The sequence below is a fragment of the Agelaius phoeniceus genome, chromosome 3, assembly GCF_051311805.1.
Source record: "Agelaius phoeniceus isolate bAgePho1 chromosome 3, bAgePho1.hap1, whole genome shotgun sequence".
Classification (NCBI taxonomy): domain Eukaryota; kingdom Metazoa; phylum Chordata; class Aves; order Passeriformes; family Icteridae; genus Agelaius; species Agelaius phoeniceus.
The window spans coordinates 86,954,543-86,966,595 of NC_135267.1; the positions used below are offsets into that span (position 1 = coordinate 86,954,543).

A 12,053-nucleotide genomic window follows, 5' to 3' on the forward strand; every position below is an offset into this window, starting at 1 on the left:
ATGATTTGGAGAGTTCCAGAAGAAGGTCTCATGTTTCTTGTATTTTGCAGGGGTTTCTTAGATTTTTTTTTTTTTAATAGGGTAGGTTTTGATTGATGGTATAGGTAGATGAGGACGTGCAGGCCTCTTCAGTTCTTCCCACTCCTTTCTTCTTCTCTGTGAAGGAGCACACCCTGATGAACACTAACTCCAGGAAAGGGAGTTGAGGAGCTCGACTACTGCTTTGCATTCTGGAGATGTTTCTTTCCCTGCTGAATATTTGTGCTTATTTCCCACCCATCTGTCCTGGGTGTTAGAACCCAAAATTTTACCTCCTAACAAAGACACACACAAACTTTCAAAGTTAAGGGTAAGGCATTTTTCATGTGCTGTTTTCCAGGCAGGTGTGTTTGGGTCCACCTTTGGTGATCCCCTTATGACTAGAAACCCTGAAGAGTTTCCTTGTTACTATGCTACCTGAGCTAATGTGATGACTTCTAAAGTTCTTTTGGCTTCCTCTTCCCTCCTGAGTCACAATAATGCAGGATGCACTATTTTTCCCTCTGTATCTTCCACCCTTTCAAGCTAACTTTCTAGGCTTCTGTCCTGAAAAGCATGTCATGAGGCAAAATTATGTGACTGGAAGTTGCATACTCTTGCTGTCCCATTGAAAGGAGATTTATCTTTGCATCTCTGATACTGCCAGTATCCAGAGCAGTGTCTAGAAGCTGCAGTGTCAGAATCCTGTCTTCAGGGTGGTTTTAGTCAGTAGGTACATGCTTTTGATGAAATGGTTGTCTTGAACTGTATTGATTGAGATCTTCATTTAGTTTAGTGCACAGCTTCTGTGCAGAGCTTCTGCTGCTTGTCTGATCTGCCAGCAGAAAAAGAACTATGGATTAAAAAACCAAGTTAGCTGCACTGTCTTAAAAAAAAAAAAAAAAAAAAGTAAGAGCATTCATTAAGCAGGTCAATAAAACAATCATTTTTTTTCTAAGAATTCAGCTGAGCCCAGACAGCTCATGTATATTCTGGCTTCTATGATGGTTCTTCCAAACTTGGCATTTCTGATTCCCTATCTGCCCCTCCTTTCCCTTCCACATGCTTGACCTCTAGCAGCATTCCTTTGCTTGTCTTAAGGCCTTACATGTAGTTTCACTCTCCCTCTCCCCCCAAGAATGTGATCCTGGCCTGAGTTTTCTAATTGTGTATAGCAAGGATAAAACTCCTTGCCTCGCTTGGCTGCCCCCTTGTTTGGAAACTCACACTAAACATTTCCACATGGTTTGCACTCTTTTTGCACAGCTAATTTTTTTTCCTTTTAAACTTTTTCTTGTTTAAAATAACCCTCCAGCTTCTTCTACCTTGGGCTGCTGGCACTGACCTCGCCTTGTTACTATTTGCATTTCTTTTGTACCTTTTTGCAGCTTAAATCTCTGTGGGCTTTTAAATCTGTCAGCAGCCGCTACCAGGCTCAGTGTGCAATTTTGCTCACTGTTTTCACAAGTTTCCCAGCCCTGAACACTTTCCAAATGAGCCATTGTTGGGCTGAGTTAAAGAGGTATTGTCTCTGCTTGGACAAGGTTAGTGTGGGTGCCAGAATCTGTGTGTGCAGCATTTTAGTGCCACAATGTCATCTTGATATAGGACCCCTGGACACTTCCTTCTCCAAATATTTCAAACACATAGGGAAAAATCTCAAACCCCTGCCAAAACTGATTCGTTGAAACATTACTGGAAGATTTTCTTTATATTCCTGAAACTCTTAATTTAGACATCTTCATCTGTCCCTGCTCATACAGTCTGCTTGCCCTGAAGACCATTCTTTTTTGTTTAGTTCTCTTTATTAGCACCTAAAACTGGCAGCTTTGATTGGATTGGAGCCCTGTTCTGGTCAGTACTGGATTAACAGAGAGGAAGTAGCAATCTCTTGTTTGATAGTTTTAGAGACGTACATTGGAAAAGAGTCTGCTGTTATTCACCTTTTACAGAGGAGTAACTGAAGCTGTGGAATTTGGTGCTCAGCTCCAGATCACAGCATTATCCTTCATTTTACTATTGTAAGCTTGGCTTGGCTCTAAGAGGGTATGTTCTACTGAGCTCACTTTTCTTAACAGAGATTGAATATGCTGCTCTGATCAACCCAGTGTGGCGCTGTGGAATTCTGTCCTTTATGTCTGAAATGCTGGATGTCTTTGATGGGGACTGTGTGGTTTAGAGAACAAACATCTGGAGAAACATTTCAGCCTGTAGATTGCTGATGACATGACAACTGTCTCATGGCCTTTGCTTAAGGATAGAAAGGAAATAGTTCAATTTCTCTACAGAAGAGCAATTTGGTATTCCCAGCCAGGAAAAAAAAAAAAAAGATGTATCAAACTTTCAGCCTTTGTGTCATAAGGAATGTCTGTGTCACATAATCCAGTGCTTTGAGTTTTTCACTTCATCCTATTCATGTGATCCTTCCCATCCTTCACTCATCATTAGTAATGGCAGTTTGACATGGGAGTTGTTCAGGCTGCCTTTCTTCATAGGCTGTGCTCTGACAGGGAGAACTCAAGGTAGCAAGGAAATCATCATGAAACCAAAAATCTTTGGAGTGTTTGGGAGCTGCTAAGTCCTCTTGATTGAAGGCTAGTCAAACATGCCTGATCCAAAAAACTCTCAACCTATTAGAACTTACCAATGCAGCTGATGACTGTTTTTTTACTGTTTTTCTTTTTCTCAATCTCCAGGATGAATTGGATCTCACAGACAAGAACAGAGAGGCTATGTTTGCACTCCCTCCAGAGAAGAAATGGCAGATTTACTGCAGCAAAAAGAAGGTAGTATTATTGTCCTCATTGGAGTAGCTGACCAATAAATTCTGTGTGCATGTTCATAACTGCATCTTGATTTGAGCTATGTGTTTATCTACTGTTTACTCAAGAACATGAGTAAGTGATGGAAGGATTTTTATCAGCATGGATATGGCACAATTTTCTGATAAGTAATGTATGTACTTGTGATTTCTGAAGAGGGTCTTAACATCCTAAAATAGTACACTGTTCCAGTTTGAATCATTTACATGTTTGGGGTTTTTTTGTTTTCTTGCTTGTGGGGAGATTGGGTTTGTTTGTTTGTTTTTTCTTTGAGCTGAAAGAACAGCTATCATGGAAATGCATAAAGGAATTTTTAAAGACTTTTGTAGGTTGCTTAAATAGAAAAGGTATTGCTGAAGTCTTTTAGAATGTCTTCAAATATCTGTAAAGTACACAACAATAGTGATGTCTTAGAACTTGGTAGTTCAAGGTCTTCCAGAGTTTGTAGGAAATGTTCCACAGTGCACTGGAAAGCAAGGATCACCTGCTCGTAACACTTCTCCCTTCAAGGTCTTCAAATTTCTGACAAACCAGTAAAGGGATGATAAATCAGAGGCTGATCAATTACACTAATCTTTTGTTGCTGGCAGAATGATGGGCAAGTGAATGGATAAGCTGTGTCATTGCTGTGAAACTTCTAAACAAGGAATTTCTGCAGTAATGTGGCATTGGAAGAGTTTTGCTGCTCTAGGAAACATAAGGTCAGAAATGAAGATAACTCCAATAGCATGTATTTGTTAGCCATACATGTTAGGAGGAAAAAGTTGTGGTGGGTTTGTTGGTTTATTTTATTTCCCAAGTGTGCACGTCATGCTATGATAGCATCAGTCTTTAAACATAAGTCAGCATAACAGAAGGTACAAAGGGAGGTTTAGACTTCAATACTGAACTTGGCAGATTTAAATCCTGTGTTTGCTGCCTTTTTGTCTCCAAGTGGGGGCAGTGAGCCTTCTTACCATGTAATTAAAGAAAACTAGTCCAATCAGGGTGTTTCACCTTCAGGGTTTTTTTGTTGGTTGGTTGGTTTTGTTTTTTTTTAACTTCCAACAGGAAAGTTAATAGAAATCAATTAATTACAGTGGCTCTGAGCTAGCAGTAGAGCACAGGAGCAGTCTAGGCTCCATTGTCTTCAGTGCTATCTCCATTCCTTTTTCCTGCTGGTACACAGTGCTTGCAAGTGGAGGGAAGGTGCAGGCTGCTGTGATTAATGTCTGCTTTATATTTTTGCTGGCCAGCTCAGCTGGGTTTTTCAGCTCTGGTAGGAGAGGATCTATTGGTTGCTGTCGTAGAGATATCTTACTTCCCAGACCAGTCAGTCTTGGCAAGAAGATTTGGGCTTTAATGTATTTAGTATGTTGGTTGGATTCACTGTTACATTGGGGATTTTGGTTTTTTTGAGGTTTTTTGTTTGTTTGTCTGTTTCCCCCTGTGTTCTACAGCAGTGGCTTTGCTGTAAGAATCTTAAAGAAGCTGCACACTGGAAAATCTTCATAATGCACTTATAATGCAACTTCAGTTAGCTGAACTCCAGCTATCCAAAATGATGTGCTAACTGGATGGGATACCATTGCCAGAAGTCTATTCATAACATTGTAGATACTTTCAATTACTTGAAACCTTAACTGTCCAGTGTTATTCACTGTTTCCCTCACAGGCAGTCAGATGATTGGTGATGACATCTCTCTCTAGCCCACTGCCTAATCCACCTATCATTGTTGTTTTGCAGTGACAGAGAAGCCTTTGCCAGGCTTCACCTGAAAGCAAAGCCCCCTTTTCCCTGAAGAATTTTCAGTCTAATTTTAGCCACAAAGGGGCCAATTTCTTAGTTGGCAGAACACTTCCATCTACCCAGGAGGGGCCCCCAGAGGGCTCTGTCTTGCTGATGTTGGGCTCTTGGCAAGCAGGGCCCTATGCTTTGAGATATGGGAAGTGGAAACAAATCAATTACAAGGTCAAGAAGTGCAGACTGAGCCAACTGTTCTCAATTGTTAATCTCAGGTGCCTTTTCTAGTCTGAAAATAATGGAAATTCAGAGCTTCCTGATGTGCTCTAAAGGTGATGAGATTAGTGGGCTGCCTTAAATAAGCAAATGTCACTTGCAAAAATGAAGATTAGTCATTGTTGTAGACACACATTTATCTTGGCAGTCAGATGTTAGATGTAATCTTCTATGGTATTTGATTCAAATGTGGTGGCAGAAAGTCACTATTGTATTACAAAACTCATTCCACCTGTTCCTATTATCAAGCCTTTCTGAAGAAATGGAGGAAGCCAGGTAGGTCTGTGCACTGAAGGTTGTGTGCCAGGGGCACAGCTTGCCAGTCAACAGCCCACAGTAATCAAAGGTGGCTGAATTCTGAACTGAAATTTCATAATTGTGAGTGATACCTACAGAGTAGCATTCACACAGTATTTCACAGCCATGCTTGTTTTGGTCACTTTTGGCTATTCTGGGTTCATATTTGAGACTGTTAATATTAAAAACAAATCACTGATTATTTGACCTGAAAGAGTAGCTCTAGCTAGCAGCTCTAGTGGGTGCTTTGCTCTCATTGGTGGAATAGCTATTTATAAGGAATGAAGGCTGGTCTGTTGGAAAATGTTAATGTCTTCCCAATATTAGCTGTTTTCTACCTTGACATTAATCAGTACAGGATTGACAATGGGAAATGGAGTTGGCTTGATTTGCATCAGAGAAATCATTGATTAGTCACCACTGATGGCACCCTGACCCTCTACCCAAACCACCAGTACATGTTTTAGATTGCCTCTTCCTCTGCAGAAGGAGCTTCCACTGATATTATTAAGTAAGGCCATATGTAGAAAACACAAATTATAGTATCCTCCCTAATTTCAGGTACTTTATTCTGGTTTTGTTTAGAATAATCTTCATGTCTCACCATGAGCTGAAATTTAAACTTACATAAAACACCTCTGTAACTCCTCTCTCTAGATTTGCTACCAGATACAAGTTTTGCAGGAATTAAATGAAGCACTAGACCAAGATTTCAAAGATATTTATTTACAAATTTTCAATGTCAAAGTTTAAAAAACCAGTGTTCTTCAGTGCTGTTTTACCAGGAGCTGACACTAACATACATAACCTCATTAAATAGCAAGCAAATAATTATATGGAACAAAAAAATTGTTACCTCATTTGTCTCATCTATAAACAAGCTCATATTGGGATCCCAAAAAGTGTAAAAAGCGCAGGTATTGCACTGCTTCAGCACACATTGCTTTGGATGCAGCCTGTGTTTCTAAGAATGAGCCCTCATTGTGCAGGCCATAGCTCATTGCCTTTTGAACAGCCCTACAAGCTGTTAGACTTACTGCTATTGGAAAGCAAGTCAAGTTGTTTTCTTTTTATGGCCTTTCCTGCCTCCAGAGACTAATTTGTATGACTTTGGCTGAGCAGATTTTAGTAGCAAGCGCACACATTTTGCACAGTTAAACAAGTTAGGCTTTTTTTTTCCACTTCTGTCTTTCGTTGAGGAAAAAAATTGGTAGCAAAGCTTTTTCCAAAGTAGAGTCAGACTGGACTAGCTGTATCATACAGCTTCTTTTCAATCAACCAAAAAAAAAAATCCCAACAAAAATCTCCATCCTTCAATTCTAATAATATATTGAGATCTCCAAAATATTTCAGTGTTATCTTGTACTCTTGTGATTTTAGTGGTATCCTAGAATAGTTGCTTTGAGTTGATTGTGCTTTTTCTACTCAAGTGAGATTATTTAAACTCAAGTAGCGAGGTAATTAGCAGCACACTGAAACTTTCTGGAAGTAGACATTCATGGTATCTGAGAAGAAATGCATACTTTTAATATGTAAATTTATTTTACTTTTTCTATTATGGGAAAGAGATTCTCCACAATAGCAAACTAGGATATAAAAATTGAGGAAAATTTACCTGAACCATAGTCTGTAACAGCCAATATGCAGAAAATAAAAGAATATTCTTCATGACATCATCCTCTGCAATTATTTTTTAAAATATCTATTTATTATATTTTTCATCTACCTGATGACTATAAAAACTAATAAGCTGGATATGAAATTAGGAGTCAGGAAACTCCTTGGTTCCAAAATGTCTTTGATTTAAATTGTTTTATACTTTCAAAGAATTGTCATTGTTATGTTTATGCATAAATGCTTTTCTCTCTACCTGAAGGAAAGATGATTGGTGATGACATAGGTAGTTAGGAAACTTTTGGAAGCATTTTGGCCATGCCATTGTCTTACACCCCTTCCCTGCACTATTTACACATGCCTTGGATGCATACAGCATTCCTTTCCCCTTTCCCCATGTTTTTTTTCTAAGATATATGCTGAAATATCTGAATATATTTTCAGATCAAGCACTGTTCATTCTTTTTCTTTTCTGCACTTACCTGTCTTCTATGATGATCTTGTGGTGAAGTTTCTGGGTTTGGGTGAGCCCACTGTAAGGAGCAGGAAGGACAGAGTAGAAGGCACTTTTGTGCACTGAACAATCATTAAGGAGTCCAGGTCCTTTGGGCTGAGGTCACAGATCATTGCTGAACCACTGAAGCTGCAGTCCAGGTGCAGAACACCCCAGGTGTCCTCCTAAAACCTCTCTCACAAAGAAGCACCATCACTTTGCATTCAGTTCTCTTTTCCTAACATCAGGGCTGCATCCTCATAGGCTTTGAAATACGCTTGAGAATCCTAGCCTTAGTGGGACATCAACTTTTAGTAGTTTTACTGCCGTCTTTTTATACCATTTGCAGCTCATTTTCACAAACTCCCACTTTGGTCCCGTGTTGCCTGTCTAGCATTATTGAAGATAATGTCTACATGTCTGGTTTGGGCCTTTTTTCTTTCTTTGAGAGTTTCTGTTTGAGCTTTGCCCTTGAGGTTTGTATTGTCAGCAAAATGTCCCCATAAAAAGTATAGCTTGATATTGTGCAGCTGGATATAGAGTAAGATACTTAGATCCCTCCAGCAGATTTCAAAGCTGCTTTTGCAGCTTTTTATATAATTACCATAGCCTACCAGGGATGAAGGACAGGATGGATGCAAATATAAAATCTGGAGTCTTCCTTGCCTTTAGGGAAACCTTTCAGAAGTGAGTGAAAATTTCTCCACGTACTGTTTGCTCTAGGGCTGCTGTGCATCTGTGGTTTTTCACTGTGAATCATAGTTTCAGATTGGTTAAGATGGAGAGACAGTTAGTTAGTGAAGTATTTCTGTGCCAAAGTGAACTGGTGGCAGGGCTTTTATTGCAAACCCTGAGGTCTTCTCTTTGCATTTAAGTCTTCATATGGAGGTTCTAAGAGCAGGAGACTGCATTACACTTGATGTATTTAGATAGGAATTCACTTCTTCAAGTTCCTGCTTTAAAGTAGGAGATACATATTGAGATTACAGAATCAAAAAATGGGTAGGGGACCACAGTGGGATCGTCTGTGGCAAGCAGGGTCATTCTAGAGCATGTGGCCAAGGTTGCATCTGGACCATTATTGAATATCTCTATTGAGGGAAACTCCCCAACTTTTCTGGATAACTTATTCCAGTGCTTGATCACCCACACAGTAAAGAAGTTCTGCCTCATATTTAGGTGGAACTTTCTGTGCAGCAGTTTCTGCCTGTTGCCTCCTGTCCTATTGCTCAGCACCACAAAGAGCTTGGCTCCATCCTCTTGACATCCTCCCTTCAGATACTGATAGGCATTGGTAAGATCCCCTCTCCATCGTTCCTTCTCCAGGCTGACCAGGCCCAGCTCCCTCAGCCTTCCCTGGTAAGAGAGATGTTCCAGTCCCTTAATCATCTTTGTTACCCTCCACTGGACCCGCTTGGGAGCTCCACATCTCTCTTGTACTGAGGAGCCCAGAACTGGACACAGCACTCCAGATGTGCCTCACCAGGGCATGAGCCACAAGACACACTGCTGGTTCATGGACAGCTTGTTGTCCCCCAGGACCCCCAGGTCCTTCTCCACAGAGCTCCTTTCCAGCAGGTCAGTCACAGCTGTCAGCCGTGTGCTGGTCCGTGGAGTTGTTTTTCCTGAGGTGCAGGACCCTGCACTTATAGTTTAATTTCAGACAGTTCCCCTCTGCCCATCCCTCCAAGCTGTTAAGGTGCTTCTCAAGGGCTGCACAGCCCTCTGGGGTATCAGCCACTCCTCCCAGCTTTGTGTTGTCAGTGAACTTGCTGAGGAGGCATCTGCTCCTTCATCCAAGTCATTGATGAACTTGTGAAACAATACTGGGCCCAGTATTGAACCTTGGGGACGCCACTGGTGACAGGCCTCTAACTAGACCCTGGGCCACTAGATCCCTCTGGGATCTGCCATTCAGCCAGTTCTGAGCTATTCAGGACATGATACATTTTCCCTAAAGAAGAGAGAAAATGGTTCTTCATCTGGTCTCATTTAGTGATATAGTATGCCAGATGAAGATCACACTATTGTGTTGTCTGAATGTGGGTTTTTGGTTTTGTATTGTCTGTTCTGAGCTACGAAAGCCCTTTGGGGTTCATCCTTTCTGTATGAAGACTGCCAAGCACGTGGTTGTCCCATAATAAATGAAGTGGGTGGTTTGAAGTTGTATTGTTTTCAATTCTATCTTCTTGCATTATTTTTTCCTCTTTGAAATACTCTTAGAGTCTGTTATTGATTTGGAATATTAAACTGTTTTGGTAATGGATTTATAGCTTTAAGGAGCATTTAATGTGTGCCTTATAAGTTCCTTTCTTTAGAGTTGTTGTTCCATATGTGGTATCTGGGAGCAGCAGACATGAACACAGAGGATGGTTTCCTGCAGTATTTGAGAAGCCATTTGTAAGGACTCACAGTTTGATGAGTCTTGGATGTGACTTCATGAGAGATTTTCTTTCAGCTCTGCAGGAAGTGTTGAAGGGGAGTATGAGTGGATGTGGGGGTGGGTACTTTTACTCTCTCTTCCCTGGGAAGTCTGGAAAACACAGGGTGACCCTCACAGCACGTGTGATAGCTTAACAGCAATAGCAGTTAGTGGGCAGTAGGAGGCTGAAGAAGCTGTGTGGGATTTTGAGTGCTTAGTGTAAGCAATCTCTCAATTAGCAGTATTGATGATTAATCGATGAGGGTGTCTCATGGCCACAGGGCAAAGGCCAGCAAAGTCACACTGGATATGAAGAATTATACTTTATCTGAAATCTTTGGTACATCAGAAAATTGTTTCTCTTCCTACCAATGCTTTGGAAGTTTGTGGCTGAAGTTCAGCTTCAGTCAACATTTTACTTTAACTCAATATTGAAACCTTGACAATGACCTGAACAACCTTAACAAACTTTGACATCAGCTCTGAGTGGGTCCTGTCTTCTCAAGGCCCCTTCCATCCTAAATTGATTTGTCATTCTCTAAACTGTTCATAAATCAAACTAAGAAAGCAGCTGTATGGCCCTATAAAGAAAGGGAGCATCAATAAGGCTTAATGCAACCTCCTGTATGCTGTCCTGTATTACTGCTGTGAGGTCATCTCCTTGCAATAGGCAGTAGCAGATGCTATTTGGTTCCCTCTCAGTGCCTGGGATCCATGGTTTCTTTTTGTCTGGGAAGATTGCATGACTTCCTTAGCTTAGAAGGCTGCTGGTGAAACAGTCTGAAATGTAGAATCACTCAAATTAATTCCCTGAAGATAGACTTGCCTTCAGTTTGCCTAGGGCTCACTGGAAATCTCATAATGCTGGGAAATCACAGTGGGAGGATGTTGCCCTTTGCAAACCACGGCATTCCTTCAGCTTGATGTTTGGAAAATGCCAGCAATTGTGGAGTTAACTTCCTTTTTTCCCACCAGCATCTGTTCCTTTTTCTGTTAGCAGAATGACTTCATGCTCAGATGTTTGGAATGATTTGTTAGCTTGATGCTGACATTGGGTCATTTTGGTATCTTTAGTCTAGGTATGGAAGAAAGGCAAAAGACTTCAAAAATTACTTTGCTATAAATGCAAGTAGGCTTAAGAAAATTAAATTCAGAAACTCTGGAATTCAGAAACTCTGGCCTATGACAAGTACAGGACTTAAAACAATAAAATGCTGCAAGAGTGTCACTAATGCAGCAAAACCGCACATTTCCTGATTAGTGGTGTACATGGGCCTTTTCAGTGTGAAAGAGCTGTTTGATTGATGGTACCTGCTAATGTGTGTCATTGGCTGAAGCACTAGCTCCCAAATTTGGGCAGCACCATTAACACAGTGTAAAGTAAAGCCTAAAATTATATACATCTCCTTTACATCTTTTAATGCAGAGAATGTGTTCTCACTGGAAAAATAAAACTGGGGATTCATGTAAGACACCATCTCATACTTTTATAGTTCCATATGATTAATTTAGAAATTTTATTTCACATAATTATAATATAAATTTGTTGATGTTGCCCAATTATTTTTTAAGCAGGTCAGCATACTTGAGAAGAATCATTGCCTCTTTTTTATGGTTTCTCTTGGACCTCCTGTAATTGTTTCTTCATGTGTTTTGCTTCTGTAGTAAAGACCTCAAAGTGTGTACTTGAAGAAACATTATAATAGGCTTAATGATGTTAGAGACTCCTCTTAACTTTATTTTCCTTGAAGTCACTCTTGTAATGGTTTAAAGTGTAAGTTTAGAGTCAAGAAGGCAAAAATGCATGCACAATTCAGAGGATCTACCATTATTACAGCTTGGAATTGTGACACCTAAAAGACCACATTGTAGTGGACATAAGAGGAGATAAGTTTTTCCAAGTTGTCTGCTTTATTTGGTTTATGTTTTCTACGTTGCAATGCCAACAGTTGCAGATTCATTTATTTATCCTAGCGTAAGAGGTCACCTTGGGTCAGGGTCTTGAAATTATATATTTATTTATGTATAATTGAAAAGTATTTTCTTCCCTACCCCCCCATGGGAACAGCATGGAATATTTTTAGTTCCTTCCTCCCTCTCCTCTCCAACAAAAAAAAGCTTAGCTGCTCCGTAAAAAAATGCCTTCTTACCTCCTTAGTCAGACTGCTGAAGATGTCAATGCCATAAACTTGCCACGGTATTTGCTGTAGATATTATGAGTATGCAGAATTTGTGTGTCCATATTGCAGGTCTGTGTTTTTCAGGTGAGCTAGTACTAGAGTTCTAACTTCCATTGAAGTTAGAACTCAACACTAATCAAAAATCAGGCCCAAAATAGTCCTGAGTTAGAAAATTGTCATCATCGTGCCTAATGCTGTGTTTTGCATT

The 12,053-nt window shown here is 40.2% G+C and overlaps 1 protein-coding gene across 3 annotated transcripts in view; it reads left to right on the plus strand.

The window, feature by feature from the left end:
- DAAM2 (dishevelled associated activator of morphogenesis 2) overlaps positions 1-12,053 on the plus strand; it is a 202,516-nt gene that overhangs the window by 102,864 nt on the left and 87,599 nt on the right. For all 3 annotated transcript variants that reach the window (XM_077175812.1, XM_054629765.2, XM_054629764.2), the window contains one exon: positions 2,715-2,804. In XM_077175812.1, coding sequence (XP_077031927.1) covers positions 2,715-2,804 — 90 coding nt within the window. The remainder of the gene's footprint in view (positions 1-2,714; positions 2,805-12,053) is intronic.